The following is an 18448-nucleotide window of genomic DNA, read 5'->3' on the forward strand; positions in this document are numbered from 1 at the left end:
TTGCTGTGTCGGCCTCAGGGCTGCCACAAGAGTTTGGGTTTGGAGCGTTACCTTCTGCTGCATGGGGCCTGACGAACAGCCTTGGCCTGTTTCTACAGGGACCGTTAAAAACTTTAAATGCCATGTTTACAAGTTCCGGATAGGAGTTTGGAGGTTGAGAATAAGAGGAGGGGGGCTCGTGGGGAGCCCAGCACTCAGATCTGGCAGGAAGCGCTGGAGCCAAAGGCAGGACAGGGCCAGAACTTCCTGTAAGAAAATTAGGGTTGGGCCCTGGGGTCCTGCAAACCGGTGTAAGTGCGGACTTCAACTCCTCCCGGGTTTTCAGCACCAAAATGTAAGGAATTTTTCCCCTCCAAGAAAGAAGGAAGGGGGCCGGAGCCACAAAGTGTGGAACAATAAAAGGCTGTATTGAGTACAGAGCACTTCCCCCTGGAAGAGGTTCCCTAGCCCCAGGAACAGAGGCTAGACAAGTCACAAGATGTGACCCGTGTGAGAGATCCGTAGGGTGGTCGAGTTAATATGACGTGGTAAAGTCTCACTGGCTGACGGAGGTGTCGCTCTTTTCCAAAGGGCTTCTGGGAAGTTTCTTTTGGCACGCTTGGTTGTGGGCGGTCCGAGCCAAAATTCCCAGGTTCCCCACGTGACCTTCCCCCATTATCCACCGACCTTACAGTTCTGACTCTTTATTGTGGTCTTCACTTTATTGTGGTGGTTTGGAACTGCACTCACAGGCTCTCCAGGTTGCCTGCAGTCTGCATAAACGTCTGGTTTCTTTCTGGTTATCAGAGCCTGCGGTTAGTGTGGAAACAACTCGGCATTTGGAGTTAAAAAAATGGCTCAAAACCAGCCTTTTCAAAATAGTAGGTTATTATTTGGGACCAGTTACTTAACCTCCCAAAGCCTTAAATTCTTTTTATTCTTTAAACTGAGATGCCCCTGTTTTGTGGGGCTCCTGGGCATGTGAAATTATGTAAATTCCCAGTATGCACAGGCCTGGGCCGGGACAGGCAGCCACTCCTTCCCTCAGTCCGGCCCTTTCCCCAGTGGTATGGGGCAGATCTAACATTGCTCTGTAGGTAGTGCATCCGGCTTCCAGCTAGCCTGCACCCCCTTATCTGGTGAGCTGACAGCACCTCAAAGAGCTTTGTCCTGTTACCGCCTGAGGGCTGAGCTCCCAGGAGCTCCTTATCTCCCTGAGAGACTTCCAGCACAAATTGACACAGGCACTGTCTCGCCTCACCCACAGGGCTCCCTGCTCAGCGTGTGTGGTGGAACCAGAGTAGTCAAGAAACCGTGATATCAGCATGGAGGGCAGGAGCACACTAAAACATTCATGCCCATGAAAACCAGCAGTGTGCAGACCTTGTCACATAGGACAGAGCAGCAAGGAACAGAGTGAAATGCTTTCCCCTCTTCCTGTGCCATTTGTCCCTGCGTTTTGGAGATATAATTAACAACTAAAATTATATATATTTATGGTGTAGAATATGATGATTTGATATACATATATATTGTGAAATATTTAGCATCATCGAATGAACACATTCACTACCTTATATATGATAGTTACTTTGTGTGTGAACAGTGAGAATGCTTAAGACTTCTATTTCTTTTTTTTTAGCAAATTTTAAGTATATGTGACAGTATTATTAACTGTAGTTACCATGATGTACATTAGATACCCAGAACTTCTTATAACTAGAACTTTGTACCTTTGGCCAGCATTCCCCATCCCCCAAGCCCCAGTCCCTCTTAACCATCATTCTACTCGCTGTTTCTGTAAGCTCTGTGTTTTCAGATCCCACATATAGGCAGATCATATAGTGTTTGTCTTTGACTGAAGGTCGTCTAGAGTCACCCATGTTGTTGCAATGTCAGAATTTCCCTTTTTTTATGGCTGAATTGTATTCCATTGTATATAAATACCACATTTTCTTTATCCATTCATCCATTGATGGACAGTTAGGTGGTCTCCATGTCTTGACTATCTTGAATAACGTTCCATTGAACATGGGAGTGCACGTATCTCTTTGGGATACTGATTTTGTTTCTTTCAGATATATACCTAGAAGAGGAATTGCTGGATTATATGGTAGATCAAGTTTTTAATTTTTTGAGGACCCTCCATACTGTTTCTCATAGTAGCCACACAAATTTACATTCTTATCAATAGTGCATAAGGGTTCTCTTTTCTTCACATCCTCCCCAACACTTACTATTTCTTTTTTTCTTTTTGTTTTTTTTCTATTGATTTGAGGTGAGGAGGGAGAGAGATAGAGAAGCTTCAACTCTTTGTTCCATTTAGTTGTACACACTCATCAGTCGCTTCTCGTCAGTGCCATGACCGGGATCGAATCCATAATTGGCATGCTAGGACAGTTCTTTATTCACTGAGCCACCCGGCCAGAGCTATTTCTTGTTTTTTGATGATAGCCTTCTCACTAACATATGCGAGGTGGAATCTCGTTGTGGTTTTGATTTGCATTTCTTTGATGATTCTTGATGTAGAATGCCTTTTCATGTATCTGTTGGCCATGTTTGTGGAGAGAGAGACAGACAAACAGGAAGGGAGAGAGATGAGAAGCATCAACTTGCAGTTGTATCACTTTAGTTGTTCATTCATTGTTTCTCATATGCCTTGGACGGGGAGCTCAAGCCACGCCAGTGACCCCTTGCTTAAGCCAGTGACCTTGGGATCATGTTGATGATCCTATGCTCACGCTGGCGACCCTGTGCTCAAGCTGGCAAGCCGGGGCTCAAGCCTGATGAGCCCATGCTTAAGCTGGTGACCTCGGGGTTTCAAACCTGGGACCTCAGCATCCCAGGTCGACTCTTTATCCACTGCACTACCACCAGTCTGGCTCTGTTGGCCATTTGTATGTTTGGAAATATATCTGTTCAGGTCTTTTGCCCATATTTTTAATTGGATTATTTGGGGGTTTTTTTTTGTTTGTTTTGCCATTGAGTTAAATGAATTCTTCATATAGTTTAGATATTAACTCCTTATTAGATATATGATTTGCAAATATTTTCTACCATTCCGCAAGTTGCCTTTTTGTTGATTATTTCCTTTGCTCTGCAGGAGCTTTTTAGTTTGATGTAATCATACTTTCTTTCTACATTGTTATTATTAGCAAATAGTGCATAGAAACTGAATGCTATGAGAAGATTAGAATCCAGATTTCTGTTGGAACTTCATTTTTTTTTAGTGAGAGAAGAGGAGGCAAAGACATACTCCCACATACGCCCTGACCGGGACTCACCCAGCAAGCCCACTAGGGGGTGATGCTCTGCCCATCTGAGGCCCTTGCTCCATTGCAACAGGAACCATTTTTTAGCACCTGAGGCGGAGGTTATGGAGCCATCCTCAGTGCCTGGGGCCAACTTGCTCTAATCAAGCCATGGCTGCAGGAGGAGAGGAGAAGAGAGAGAGCATGAGAAAGAAAAGCAGATGGGCACTACTCCTGTGTGCCCTGACCAGGAATCGAACCCGGGACATCCACATACCAGGCCCACGCTCTACCACTGAGCCAACTGGCCAGGGCTGAACTTCTTTAACTCTATGGGAGTATCCCCAAAGTGGTAAAAATAAATATTCTGATATTGCTGAGTGTGAAGAATTATTAACTTGGATTTATGAATATACATTAAGATTAATCTGAATAAATCCACATTCTGAATGGGAGAAAAAAATCCTTTAAACGCCAAATAAATAAATAAAAATAAAGCCACCTGAAATCCTTTTTGAAGTGAAGTAGACTGTAGCTATCTAGAAAATATAAAATACAAAAATTGAAGAAAGATTTCTTTTAGAAAGACCATCATCAGACTTAAAATACCTGTAATAGAGTTTTTAAATTTTGTAACTAACTGTAGAAATCTGAGCAGAAAGTTAACATGGGAAGAAAAGGCATCAGATGCAAAGAAAGCGCAAGTGTAGGGACCTGATGCAGGGGTATATATTTCTCTGCTCAACGGTCAACTGAGCAGGAGGCCTTGGGGGGGAATTCTGACAGCAGCCACCTGAGGGGAAATGCACATCTGACAGTTTATAAAATGCAAAACAAACAGCAATTGCAACTTAAGGAAAAAAACAACAATGAATCCTCACCTAAAGTAGGCATGGCAGTTGGAGAGTAGGTCTCCTGAAACATGTCTGCCAGGCACAGGAAAGCAGCTGTAACAAGCTGTGAAGTAGTGGTCTGTGTTTTGGGGAAAGAAGTCTAAAGAAATCCAGTAGTTCCCCTTACCTGCCATTTCACTTTCCCAATTTTGTGGTCAACTGTAGTCTGAAGATACTGTGTGGGAAATTCCAGAAATAAACCGTTTATGTTTTAAATTGTGGCTCTGGCTAGTTGGTTCAGTGGTAGAGCATCAACTCAGCATGTTGATGTTCTGGGTTTGATTCCCAGTCAGGGCACACAGGGCACACTGATCTGCTTCTCCATCCTTCCACCTTCCCCTTTTCTCTTTCTCTCTCTTTTCTTGCAGCCACTGGTCGATTGGTTCGAGCGCATTGGCCCTGGGTGCTGAGGATGGCTCCATGAAGCCTCCACCTCAGGTGATAAAAATAGCTCAGTTGCGAGCATGGCCCCAGATGGGCAGAACATCAGGCCCAGATGGGGGTCACGGGGTAGATCCCAGTCGAGATGCATGTGGTAGTCTGTCTCTCTCCCTTCTTCTCACTTGGAGAAGAAAAAGAAAAGTTTTAAATTGTGCACTGTTTTGAGCAGCATGATAAAATCTTGTACTGTCCTGCTCCATCCCGCTTGGGATGTGAACATATCCTTTGTCCAGCATCTCCACGCTGTTCCTGCTTCCCACCCATCAGGTACTTAGTAGCGTCTCAGTTATCAGATCTACTGTCATAGTATTGCAGTGCTGTGTGCAAGTAAGCCTTATTTAGTAAACAATGCCGCATGCACATATCTTTTTTTTTTTTTTCCTTTCATTTTTCTGAAGCTGGAAACGGAGAGACAGTCAGACAGACTCCCGCATGCGCCCGACCGGGATCCACCCGGCACGCCCACCAGGGGCGATGCTTTGCCCACCAGGGGGCGATGCTCTGCCCATCCTGGGCGTCGCCATGTTGCGACCAGAGCCACTCTAGCGCCTGAGGCAGAGGCCACAGAGCCATCCCCAGCGCCCGGGCCATCTTTGCTCCAATGGAGCCTTGGCTGCGGGAGGGGAAGAGAGAGACAGAGAGGAAAGCGCGGCGGAGGGGTGGAGAAGCAAATGGGCGCTTCTCCTGTGTGCCCTGGCCGGGAATCAAACCCGGGTCCTCCGCACGCTAGGCCGACGCTCTACCGCTGAGCCAACCGGCCAGGGCTCTTTTATTACAGTATATTGTTACAATTGTTCTACTTTACTCTTATTGTCAATCTCCTACTGTGCCTAATTTGTAAATTACACTTTATCATAGGTATGTATATATAGGAAGAAAACATATAAGTAGGGTTTGGTCCTGTCCGTGATTTCAGGCATCTACTCTAGGTCTTGGAACATGTCCCCCACAGATAAGAGGGACTACTGTGATAAAAACAAGGCAGAAAAGTCGAAGAGGGTGGCCAGGAAGGCCCTCTGCGTGCCAGCGAGTGGTCGTGCGTGTGCCCTCTCTGCTCTTCAGGAGAAACCCAGATCAGCACTCTTAGGCTGCAGGTTGGCTAGGGTCCCCCGGGGCAGAGCCTTACTCCTCAGTTTCTCAGCAGAAACTGAGAAAAGTCGGTTACTGCTGCAACAGACAGTCCTGTGCAAGTAACTGTTCATAGAAGCATTATTCAAATAAGCTGGAACTGGAAAGTCCTCAGAAGTATCACAGTGGGGAAATGACCCAGCAAACAGGACATGAGAAGGATTGCTGTGGGAAAGAGAACAGGATCTGGAGCTGCAGTGTGGCCTCTGACACTGAGTAGTTCGGTTTTCAGTTCTCTAAGCCTCTTCCTTTTGTCACCATAATAGGATAGCTAATAATTACATTATGGCTAAGCATTTTGTAAATGATCAAGCTTTATATAGCAATGTTATTGATCTGGCTTTACCACGTGTGGTGTATTAACTACATTGCATTTAAAGTGGCATGTTTCCACACGGCTCCTTGGCGACTCAGGCAGGAAGTGACGTGCCGTGTGAACAGGCAGGACACGTGGCCGCACGGGCACATTCAGTTAGTAAGCAGAAGCACTGCTACACTGGACGGGCAGCTCAAATTAGTTGGCTAGTATTTTAGGAAATCAAGGAGACCAAGAAATAATTTTTAATTTTTTAATTTTTGCAATTTGGAAAGGAACACACAGAATATAGATGGAAATTGGAAACCCATCTCAGTACTGATAAATGTCAGGTTGATGGGACTGCTTCACTTTTCCCCCTGAAGAGCCCTTTGGTGGCCTGGTGAAGCCTATGGACTCTGTCTTAGGATTTAATGTTTTTAAATACATAAAATGAAATATATAGAGTTATAGAAGGTGTTGAAATAGGGAAATGCAGCAATATATGTGCTTCTTCAGTGAATTATTTAACAAAATCTAGCAGCAGGTCTGATTATCTCAAGTAAGTGGCGGGCACAGGGCACCTGGAGGTAACGCAGCAGCAGGAGGTGAGAAGCCCCCCGACCCTGTGCAGTGACACACCCCGTGGCTTGTTGCTCACACTGACCACTGGGGGGAATGTCACAATTGGAAGTAAATGTGTGGCCATTTCCTCATCTAAACTTACCTCTCTTTCCTCCTGAATTTTCTCCATGGGCCCGAGGAGGTCTAAGGACAGCCAGCTGAGAACCCCTAGATGAGAGCATTAGCTGAACAGTTTCCTAAAGAATACCACCCCTGGGTGACAATGACCTCCATTGCCTCAGGTGCAGCCATACATGGGGTGTCGATGCCATTGCTGGACCATGGTGGCAGTGGCTGTTCCCCGCTGGGAGAGGCAGGCAGGACCCCTCCATCCATCTGAAAGGGTCAGCCTCGGGAGGCGGAGCAAGCAGTCCCTCCCCCCTTCCCAGGAGGGCTGAGTGAGGCCCCGCTCCACAGGTGAGGTGCTGCGCACTGTCTCTGATGTGGGTCGCCATCAGCCCCCATGCGACATGTTACTGCCACATCAACCTGGCGATCTGAGGAGCTGGGCCAGAGTGAGGGCTGGATGTGGCCAGCCCTCATCCCTGCTCCTGGCTTTCGCACCTGCAGGCCCCCGTAGCGTCCAAAGAGAGAGGAAAGCCGGGAAGGCAGTGGAGAAGCATTTGGGATAAGCTGCCAGTTCTCTCTTCTGAGGTGTAGGCAGGAGATGAGCCTGGTGACAGCGAGGGTCCAGTGAGCTCAGAAGGACCTGACCAGAGAGACAGGCCTTTCTGTACCTGGAGGTGCGGGGCTGGCCTCAGCATGTAGGACGTTTGAGTGTGAAGGATCTTTGGGGTGGCATTTTGCTGATAGCTACCCTCCCTCCCTCAGCATGTAGAACTCACAGAAGAACTGGGAGCTGAGAGGCGCCCAGGCCACAGGGGCACGGAACATACAGGGTAGAGGGCATGGGAGAGGGTCAGCGCTTTAGGCCGGCGGCAGAAGGCTCGGTGCTGTCAGGGTGTGGGCCGGGCTGGGGCTCCCGGCAGAGTTCCAGGCCCCTGAAATTGGGAAAGGCGAGTTGCTTATTAGGATAGTAATTTATAAAGTCTGGTTGGCTAACAGACAGCTTTCTGTGAGGTCCCTGAGATCCCTTCCTTGCTACAGTGATGTTTACGTGTGAGGCTGGAGTCCACGCCTGTAGTCCAATTTGGCCTCAATAATCCTGGCATCGTGTAGGAACCAGCAAGACAGAGGCCGTGTCTGGGGTGGTCAGTGCAGGCTGGGGACCGGACTTGCAGGAGCAGGAGCCTGGCGTGTGGTCCAGGGGTGGTTAGTGGGGACGGCGCTGTGGCTGCGGCCACCGTGCTGCCAGCGCCTGGTTTCTAGCAGGCAGGACTCTAACCCTGCCTGGCATGCCCAGCATCCCCTAGTGCAAATCCTGCACAAAGCCAGCATGCACCAGAGCAGACGCTCCTCCTGCACAAAGCCAGCATGCACCAGAGCAGATGCTCCTCCTGCACGAAGCCAGCATGCACCAGAGCAGATGCTCCTCCTGCACGAAGCCAGCATGCACCAGAGCAGATGCTCCTCCTGCACGAAGCCAGCATGCACCAGAGCAGATGCTCCTCCTGCACAAAGCCAGCATGCACCAGAGCAGATGCTCCAGGCCGCTTTGTCTTCCAACAGCATCCCCAGCCCCCACCGAGGAGCCACTGGTCCCGACTTGGCGTGGTCCTGGCCAGTGTTTCCTCCGTGCTGTCTGTCGCATGCTGGCTCATTATTGCTGAGAGGCCAGAGGTACTGGTGGACAAGTAGGGTGGACAGATGTGCAGATGGCTGAAGTGCAGAACGACTCGTTTTACTCGCTGAGAACACCTGATGAAGGAGCAGGATGGTCTGGTTTTTACTCAGACCCCCTGCTGTCGAACAGTCTTTTCTCAGTGCCCAGTCGGTGACACAGTCACTGTGGGTCGTGTGTCCGTGGGTCCAGGCCCAAGGTGGCCTTGTGTCTGAGCGTGGCCCTGGCAGGGCTGAGCAGAGCCCCCGTGTCCTTCCTGGGGCCACACTGGAGTCCATCGTGAGGCTGCCCCCGCAGTCTTCCACCCTGTGTCTTATCCCTGTAGAGTCACACAGAACTTTCCCCTGGCCACCCCAGAGAGAGATTTTGTTGAGCATTGTGCTGTTTTAAGGATTTTTACGGTTTCCCCACGTTATCCTTTCTGATGTGGAATTTTTACTTCTTTATGTCGGTAGATATTGTGGAAATAATTGATAGGATAATACCAGTTGGGTTTTTATTTTATTTAAGTTTAATCAGAGGCAGGACGGTTTATTCATTGAGAAACATGAACATGGGGCTGGCCTCAGAACCATGTCATCGAAGAGTGGGCTGGGCCTGCTGCCCCTCAGTTCCGCTCTGAGGTTGATGTTGCTTGTTCTCTGTTACCATGGCCACTTTCTGGACAGTTCTCTCCCTGCTGCTAGTGCCCTGTCTCCCTCGTGCAGCTAGGAGCTGTGTGTCCCTCCTCCTCCCCACACCCCTGCCACTGCACAGTCCCTCTGTGGTTCCCAGGCTGCTTTGGTGGCCTTGAGTGTGTCCCTGTCCTCTCGTGACAAGGGTGAGGAAACCATGTCGTGGTAGAGCCCCCGAGGACAGCAGCAGGTTTCCGTGCGCCTGAGTGGGGCAGGGACTCCGGCAAATGGGCCTCTCCTCTCGCCCTTCTGCATGGACACTGGGGCTGCATGTGGACGATCCAGCAGGGAAACTGCAGGAAAAAGTGCTAAACGCGAGTTTGGCAACAAAACAAAGCCTTGCAGAAGCATGCCTGCTTCCTCCGCATGCGAGATAGTGCACAGAGTTGGAGTAGATAATATGCTCTCTGGGCGACACAAACGTGAAAGGAAAGCGCGTGCATCTCTCCCACGCTTCTCTCTCTCAGGACTTTTTGAAGACATTTTCCCCCGACGTCTTCCGGCTCTTCTGCCTGCGGAGCAACTACCGGTCAGGTGAGCTGACCAGGGAGGCCTCGGGGTGATGGCCACAGCACGTCCTTGTGTCGAGCTCAGCAAGGACTCTCCTGTCAGTACGTGGGGAATGCCCGAACACCCGCTGAGTAGTCAGCAGGCCTGGTGGTGTGGGTGCGGTCAGCCGTCAGGGTTGGGTTCTAAAGTAAGCCGGAGCATGCACTCGTCAGCACAACACCAGCACGTGGCCAGAGGGTTCCAGAAGGTTCCAGAGGGCTGTGACGGCTGTGGGTCTCCAGTCCGTCCTCCCCGACCACTCCCTCACGTCTCCGTCTTCATGGGGTCTGGACAAGTCTGAACCCCACAACGCCCTCCACTGCCTGCTTCATGAACAGAATGATGGGACTGGCCGTTCTCACACAGCGACTGACCGGGAACCCCCCAAGCAGGGTCCCACCAGGGTGGGCACTCCCTGCTGTGCTGCGCTGCTCTGTGCTGCTCAGGAAGGGGCTGTCCAGCGCCATGTCTCAGGGCCAGCCCGGGAAGGCCAGGTCTGGGGACACCCAGCACTGCCCTGTCTGACTTGACCGCTGTGACAGGAGCCCCTGCGTCAGGACAGACTGGGGGTGTGGGGGGCGGGCCTCAGGGAGGCACGGGATGGGAGCAGCTGTGTCTTCTCTCTGCCTCTGGGTTCTGGAGTAAATGCCAGCCTGGCCGGGAGACTCTGGGTCTGCTGGGGGTGGGCACGCTCCACGGGCACCCCCGGGTAACCACCGCCCCCGTCCCCAGCCGTGGACTACAGCGACAGCACCCTGCTGGAAGCAGAGCACCTCCTGCGGGCCGTCGCCGCGTTTGCCCAGGACGCCCGGGCCTACGTGAGGGGGCAGCTGGTGTGCGGCCCCGTCAGGGACGACGTGCTGTGGGAGAGGTAGGTGCTGTCCGGGCCCGGGCGCTGGACACGGGGCTGCCCAGAGGGAAGCGAGGACACTCACTGGGAGTGCTGGTGTGGAAGGCCCCGCAGGCGAGTCTGTGGTCCCGCTGGGTGAGAAACGAAGAGGCCCTGCCTGTGGGCTGGCTGTGAGGGTTGGACCTGGTGGCTTTCCCGCTGGCGTTTATCAGCGTGTAGAGAGCAGAGGCCCTGGCACTGCAGGCACCAGGCCAGAGGGAGAGGCGCTCTGGGGGCGCTGCCTCCGCGGTTCAGCGCTCTGGCCAGTGGGGGCGCTGCTTCTCACAGTGGCCAGACCTGGTCCCAGGGCCCCCGCAGCTGCAAGGGGCCCAGGCCCAAAGAGGGGGATTGCAAAGGAAGTGGGGCCAAGACCAATGAGGATGGGCTGCAGAAGTCCCATGTGGAGACAGAGCCTCGGAGGGGTCGGTGACAGGTGGTGGTGTGCAGGTGACAGTGTGCAGAGAGGCAGGCTGAGGGACCTGGCAGTGCCCCAGGGAACAGGCTTGGATGCGAGAGGAGGAGGGGGCCGAGGGGACCTGAGTTTCCCTGTGGCTGGGCAGGAACAGGAGGGGGGCGGACTGTCATGGAGACTGCTCCGGAGGACTCTCCCCGTAGAGGGAAGGAGAGGGAGGAGGCTGTCCCAGGGACAGCAGTGGGACGCAGCCTGCTGTGCCCGAGGGGAGGCCAGCTGCCGGCTGGTCCAGGGACTGAGTGACGTGTTTCCCCTCACCTTCACAAGGCTCAGCCACACCAGGGCTGCCGTGCCGGCTGCCTTGGCGGATGACTTTGACACGCCCAGGGCAGTGGGTGCCATCATGGACCTCATTCACCAGGGGAACAGACAGCTGAAGGTGGTCTCTAAGGTAACTCCAAGGACACGGCCACAAAGTAGGGTTTTTGTTTGCTTGGTTTTCCTCATAAGGAAGGAACAGATGCCACCTTCCCATCTCCCTCAAGTACTTCATCTCCACAGCTGGTGGCTCCCAGGCCTCTCCCAGCCACCCCTTAAGTTCCTGACACTGCTTCACCCGGATGGGGCCCGCCCTGTTGGCCCTGCAAGAGAGCCACTTCCCAGAGCCCAGAGAGTCACTGTCGGTGTAAGTGGGGCACAGGAGGTCCAGCACACTGAGTTGGCACTACACGCTTGCTGAGACAGGAGCATGTAACCCTCCTGTTCGCCCGGAGGAATCTGTTGCTAAAACACAAATTAGGGGCAGAAGCCCTATGTCGGGACCGTGACACTGTGCCTACCCAGCCTGGCCCTTCTCTGGGCCTTGGTGTCAATGCCATTCATGAAGCTCTGCCCTCCCGCCCCAGTGACATCCTAAGGGCCCCATCTCCTAGTACTAGCCTGCTGGGGGCAGGTTTCAGTGTATGAATCTGGGCGGACACAAGCCTCAGACTAACACATCCCCATATTCCAGATGGCTGAACTCAGATGCGGGACTAAGTTACCACCCCACAATCGTTTTCTTTGCTCCAGGATTTAGCCCAGTGTCTCCTGCCGGGGCTTGCGTCCTCATAGAGGAGCACCAGGCAGAAGTGACCCGGGAGGTCTTTGTCCTGTTACACTGAGTGTCCTCTGCTTTTAAAGAGCCTTCTTTGGGTGCTCTGTCATAGGAAGATGGTGGCCCTAGGAGTCCGGTTGTGTTTGGCTCCATCATCTCCTACATTGAGAAGTTCTTCGAGACTGTTGGAATTTCTCTGGCCGACCAACAGGTACACCCTTCTCTTCTCAGTCCTGTTGTGGGATATCTATGAGCTAATACCATAAGAACCATTTCCCCCCTTTTTAATGGGTAATTATAATGCCAACTTTATTTATGTGCTTAAAATATATTATGTCCCTTAAAAAGTTAACACTTAGAGCTAATATCTTCTGAACTGAAATTGCAACAGTTCTAAGCAGAACCAGCATATCCTAGCTGCACAGAGTGGCAACTCATCAGTCCTGTACACACTCGTTTTGGGGGGGGAGTTTGTTTTGTTTTGTTTTGTTTTTAGAATCTCAAAATGTACAGACAGGCATACAGTGAGAGGACATTTTTCCTGAGCCACCCGAGCATGGGCTGCCAGCCAAGCCCGGCGGTGTGTCTCCCACAGTGCCCATCCAGTGCCAGCCCTCTGGGCTCCCCCCGTGCTCCCAGTGAGCCCTTTGTGACAGAGGGTCCACTTCAGAACCTGTGGTGCTTTCCGCTGTTGGGCCTCGTCTGCTATTCTCCGTGAGGATTCAACCAGCAACCGGCCATTTCTCCGAGGGGTCCGGTCGCCTTAGTGGAGTGAGGTAGTAGGAGGCAGGGCCTGAGTCTGAATGTGCTCACTGTCTTGGGTTGCGGCTGCTCCGGTCGCCTTAGTGGAGTGAGGTAGCAGGAGGCAGGGTCTGGGTCTGGATGTGTTCACTGTCTTGGGTTGCGGCTGCTCAGGTCGCCCTTAGCGGAGTGAGGTAGTAGGAGGCAGGGTCTGGGTCTGGATGTGCTCACTGTCTTGGGTTGCGGCTGCTCCGGTCGCCTTAGTGGAGTGAGGTGGTAGGAGGCAGGGTCTGGGTCTGGATGTGCTCACTGTCTTGGGTCGCGGCTGCTCCGGTCGCCCTTAGTGGAGTGAGGTAGTAGGAGGCAGGGCCTGGGTCTGGATGTGCTCACTGTCTTGGGTCGCGGCTGCTCAGGACACCTTAGTGGAGTGAGGTAGCAGGAGGCAGGGTCTGGGTCTGGATGTGCTCACTGTCTTGGGTCGCGGCTGCTCAGGACACCTTAGTGGAGTGAGGTAGTAGGAGGCAGGGTCTGGGTCTGGATGTGTTCACTGTCTTGGGTCGCGGCTGCTCAGGACACCTTAGTGGAGTGAGGTAGTAGGAGGCAGGGTCTGGGTCTGGATGTGCTCACTGTCTTGGGTTGCGGCTGCTCCGGTTGCCTTAGTGGAGTGAGGTAGTAGGAGGCAGGGCCTGGGTCTGGATGTGCTCACTGTCTTGGGTCGCGGCTGCTCAGGACACCTTAGTGGAGTGAGGTGGTAGGAGGCAGGGCCTGGGTCTGGATGTGCTCACTGTCTTGGGTTGCAGCTGCTCAGGTCGCCCTTAGTGGAGTGAGGTGGTAGGAGGCAGGGTCTGGGTCTGGATGTGCTCACTGTCTTGGGTTGCAGCTGCTCAGGTCGCCCTTAGTGGAGTGAGGTAGTAGGAGGCAGGGCCTGAGTCTGGATGTGCTCACTGTCTTGGGTCGCGGCTGCTCAGGACACCTTAGTGGAGTGAGGTAGTAGGAGGCAGGGTCTGGGTCTGGATGTGCTCACTGTCTTGGGTTGCGGCTGCTCCGGTCGCCCTTAGTGGAGTGAGGTAGTAGGAGGCAGGGTCTGGGTCTGGATGTGCTCACTGTCTTGGGTCGCGGCTGCTCCGGTCGCCTTAGTGGAGTGAGGTAGCAGGAGGCAGGGTCTGGGTCTGGATGTGCTCACTGTCTTGGGTTGCGGCTGCTCCGGTCGCCCTTAGTGGAGTGAGGTAGTAGGAGGCAGGGCCTGGGTCTGGATGTGCTCACTGTCTTGGGTCGCGGCTGCTCAGGACACCTTAGTGGAGTGAGGTAGCAGGAGGCAGGGTCTGGGTCTGGATGTGCTCACTGTCTTGGGTCGCGGCTGCTCAGGACACCTTAGTGGAGTGAGGTAGTAGGAGGCAGGGTCTGGGTCTGGATGTGCTCACTGTCTTGGGTCGCGGCTGCTCAGGACACCTTAGTGGAGTGAGGTAGTAGGAGGCAGGGTCTGGGTCTGGATGTGCTCACTGTCTTGGGTTGCGGCTGCTCCGGTCGCCTTAGTGGAGTGAGGTAGCAGGAGGCAGGGTCTGGGTCTGGATGTGCTCACTGTCTTGGGTTGCGGCTGCTCCGGTTGCCTTAGTGGAGTGAGGTAGTAGGAGGCAGGGCCTGGGTCTGGATGTGCTCACTGTCTTGGGTCGCGGCTGCTCCGGTCGCCCTTAGTGGAGTGAGGTGGTAGGAGACAGAGTCTGGGTCTGGATGTGCTCACTGTCTTGGGTTGCAGCTGCTCAGGTCGCCCTTAGTGGAGTGAGGTGGTAGGAGGCAGGGTCTGGGTCTGGATGTGCTCACTGTCTTGGGTCGCGGCTGCTCAGGACACCTTAGTGGAGTGAGGTAGCAGGAGGCAGGGTCTGGGTCTGGATGTGCTCACTGTCTTGGGTCGCGGCTGCTCAGGACACCTTAGTGGAGTGAGGTAGCAGGAGGCAGGGTCTGGGTCTGGATGTGCTCACTGTCTTGGGTTGCGGCTGCTCAGGTCGCCCTTAGCGGAGTGAGGTAGTAGGAGGCAGGGTCTGGGTCTGGATGTGCTCACTGTCTTGGGTCGCGGCTGCTCAGGACACCTTAGTGGAGTGAGGTAGTAGGAGGCAGGGTCTGAGTCTGGATGTGCTCACTGTCTTGGGTCGCGGCTGCTCCGGTCGCCCTTAGTGGAGTGAGGTGGTAGGAGGCAGGGTCTGGGTCTGGATGTGCTCACTGTCTTGGGTCACGGCTGCTCCGGTCGCCTTAGTGGAGTGAGGTGGTAGGAGGCAGGGTCTGGGTCTGGATGTGTTCACTGTCTTGGGTCGCGGCTGCTTAGGACGCCTTAGTGGAGTGAGGTAGTAGGAGGCAGGGTCTGAGTCTGGATGTGTTCACTGTCTTGGGTCGCGGCTGCTTAGGACGCCTTAGTGGAGTGAGGTAGTAGGAGGCAGGGTCTGGGTCTGGATGTGCTGTCTTGGGTTGCAGCTGCTCCGGGCCTGTGGTAGACAGAGCTGGGACATGTGTGGGCATTCCGTGCACACGGTCCAAGCAGTGACTGCAGCCCAGGGGTTAAACACTTCAATTTCAGTCCCCCAACGAAGGTTCGTTCTGCTTTCCTCCCTTTTCATACATTAACTCCCTCTCTGATAGAGAGAAGCCTGCTTCCAGTATCCTGTATGTATTTCCTTAGGAACTGTTCTCCCAATAGAGTCTCCAACTATGGGCACGCCCTCCTCACTCTCGACTCTCCATCTTCGCCAGGACAACCTTTTCACCCCTCAGGCATGGACACACCATGGGGCTCTGTGGGGCTCCTCCTCTCCATGGCTCCCACCCTGCTCTTTAGGACTGCTGAGGATGGAGAAAGGAAAGGGCTAAAATAGCCATTCTAGCCAACACTCATGTGGACAGATAGTTAGCATGGAAAGGTCTGGACTGCAGATAAGAGTGATCATCACAGGGGTGCTGGAGTCACTCTCTCCCAAGGTCCCTCGACAGCACTGCTGGGGTCTGCAGATGCCACTGGGCTTGGGCATGGAAGAGCTGCCCTGTTTTGAAGGGGGACGGGGGTGCTGCCATGTTAGCTCAGCTGCCTGGCACCTGGGGGAAACCTGGCACTTGGGTGACTTGGCTGAGGGGGAGTCATAGAGGCCTGGCTCCTAGCTGTCCCGGTGCCGTAATCTGAGAACGTCCCCTGTGAGCTGGGCACATTTCTTACAACCTTTAAATACAGTGCATTTCTCTGACCTTTAACACAACTTGCAGTATCTTTGTGATAATTTCCAAGTTTGTTTTACTTATAGACATCAATTATTTAAAGTCATTTCCTGGGCAGTCCTGGGATTGTCAGCCAGTCCATACAGAACGGCTGCTCTGCGGTGACCAAGTTTTTAGGGTCTGTGTGAATTTTCACAGGAGCCTTAGGAATCTTATCGAGGAAGAGAAGCACACGGGGCCAAGCTTTGCCTGGCCCATGTCAGAAACAGCTCATCCACCTCCCCCGCCTCGGGGGTTGGCCCCAGAGTCCACTTGGGTCTCACGTTTTCATAACAAGAATGATCTTTATCAGGCTCCTCAGAGAAATGGCCTGTTCGTGGCTCAGTGCAGAGCAGTAATGAGGGCCATATGAGGTGTAAGAAGTTTGACCCAAAAGTAAAATGTGGGTTGTTTCTCCTTTTATACACATGAACACAAATGGCCACTAGGGCCCCTTCTTCATTATGGGAGGAAGAACTTGTGTAGAGGGGAAGGACTTCTGCCAGTTTGGAGCGGCTTAAATCTCACTCGGCCTGTTGAGATCTCTCTAGCTGGGCACTGAGACTGTTGGTCTCCAACTATCCAGTGAAAACTGTGTGTCATGTGGTATGTCTACATTGTTTTAAATGTTTGGCAGAATGAATAGATTTGGTTGCATTGGTCAATAAGGGTTAGACTCCTAGGTCCTTCCTAGTGAACTGGATGAAAATGAAACATCCCTCGATGTTAGCACATCTGTGGAGCAGCTGCTCCTGCCTGTCCGCGTGACCCAGGGTGGGCGGGGGAGAGCCAGCTCGAGGCCCTGCGCTGAGCTCACTCCGAGCCTGCACTGGGAGCCCTGCGTGGCAGCAGGGAGCTCTGCCCGTACAGTAGACAGTCAGGAGAGGAGAGTGGAGACCTGCCAACAGTCCGAGCCTCACAGCCTCTCTTCCCAGGCCGGTGAGGACCACTGGCTGAGGTCACTCCGAGCCTGCACTGGGAGCCCCGAGTGGCAGCAGGGAGCTCTGCCCGCACAGTAGACAGTCAGGAGAGGAGAGTGGAGACCTGCCAACAGTCCGAGCCTCACAGCCTCTCTTCCCAGGCTGGCACTGGCTGAGTTCCCCAGTGACCGAGGGGAGGATGCATGCTGGGTGGGCTTAGCACGGCACTCACAGGCCCCCCAGCCAGGCCCGGCCGTGCCGTCTGGGCCGCTGCCAGGATCCTGCTGGTCACGCCGCCCCCCCCCCGGGCGCAGTCTGTTTCAGGGGACCGCAGCTCAGCCACTCTGCACAGCGTGGTGGAGGAACTGGTCCGGTTCCGGCTCAAGGTCCGGCAGTTTGCGCTGGCCACAGGAGAGACCAGGGAGGCCCGGCGGCAGCAGCTCCTGGAGAGGCAGCCCCTGCTGGAGGCCTGTGACGCCCTGCGCCAGGACCTTGCCACCCACGGCATCAGTATTAAGGTGAGGCACTGCCACTGAGGCCCAGTGACAATGGGGATGACCACCCGGAGATGCTGTGTACCCCAGGGGGCATCACGCAGACAGGAAGGTCAAGTCTCACACACGCTGTGCTGATGCTGCTTGTGAGCACAGAGACCCAGCCTGTGACGAACAGGAGGGGATGGCGTCACAGCCAGGAGGGACACTGGGGGGGGGGGGGCTGGGAGAACGTCAGAGTCAGAAACTGGAGGGACACCAGGCCCAGGGGCATGTGCACTCCAGGACTCGGTGGACACAGCAGCAGACCTGTGCTGCGGCTCAGGCCCCTTTCTGGCCCCCAGTGGCCCTGCTCCAGCCTGCCAGTGGAAGGCAGCAGTGCCACTGTAAGTGACCAGCTGCTTCCTGCGGCGCGGCCCAGGCCAGTGGACGCACCGGCCGTGCCTCCTGCCCGAGCCCTGCCTTCTCGCCCCTTGACTCCCGGAGCCGAGCGGGCCTGCTGAGCTAGATCCTTCTCCTCCCCCAGGACAGGAGCAGCACGTCCACATGGGAACTGCTGGGTCCGAGGTCAGAAGACCACAGACCTGGGAGCTGAGGATGCATGAAGCGGGACCCACGGGCTCACGGCGGTGCTGTGCTTTCTTATGTCACTGTAGAAGCTTTACATTAAAGTTTCCCACTGTGGCGATTTAGTCAGCATTAAATCAAACTGGTACCATCCCACTGGTGTGTTAGTAACTTATGCCTAAAAAATGGATTTATAGTACCAACAGCCACAGACTCCAGTGCAGTTCAGTTAAACCAGCCCAGGTTATACCTGTGATGTGTATAACCTGGCAGGTCCATGTCTGTGTGCCCAGAGCCCAGGATTTAATACTAAGTAGGGGTCGCAGACATCATAGGAAGGCAGGTGGGACCTGTGAACGGGCCAGTAGGGAAGCAGCTTCCAGGACACCCCTTATCCTGAGGGAATCTTGGGGGACCTGGCCATCTTGCTTGTTGCAAAGCAGGAAACAGCCTGTACCTCAAGTGCTGGGCAGTGACGGAATGGGGGTGCTCATTCTGGAGGAGTCAGGATGGCAGGGTG

The 18448-nt window shown here is 53.7% G+C and overlaps 1 protein-coding gene across 2 annotated transcripts in view; it reads left to right on the plus strand.

Annotated features, from left to right (window-relative positions):
• Positions 1-18081, plus strand: part of CARS2 (cysteinyl-tRNA synthetase 2, mitochondrial) — a 63088-nt gene extending 45007 nt beyond the window's left edge. Inside the window, exons 10-15 of one of the 2 annotated variants that reach the window (XM_066234784.1) lie at positions 9494-9560; positions 10308-10446; positions 11204-11327; positions 12085-12183; positions 17182-17385; positions 17888-18081. In XM_066234784.1, the coding sequence (XP_066090881.1) occupies positions 9494-9560; positions 10308-10446; positions 11204-11327; positions 12085-12183; positions 17182-17385; positions 17888-17956 (702 nt within the window). In that variant the 3' untranslated portion in view covers positions 17957-18081. The remainder of the gene's footprint in view (positions 1-9493; positions 9561-10307; positions 10447-11203; positions 11328-12084; positions 12184-17181; positions 17386-17887) is intronic. The other variant, XM_066234783.1, reaches the window with a different exon arrangement.
• The last annotated feature ends 367 nt before the right edge of the window (positions 18082-18448 follow it).

This window comes from Saccopteryx bilineata, chromosome 6, assembly GCF_036850765.1.
Source record: "Saccopteryx bilineata isolate mSacBil1 chromosome 6, mSacBil1_pri_phased_curated, whole genome shotgun sequence".
NCBI classification, from domain to species: Eukaryota; Metazoa; Chordata; class Mammalia; order Chiroptera; family Emballonuridae; genus Saccopteryx; species Saccopteryx bilineata.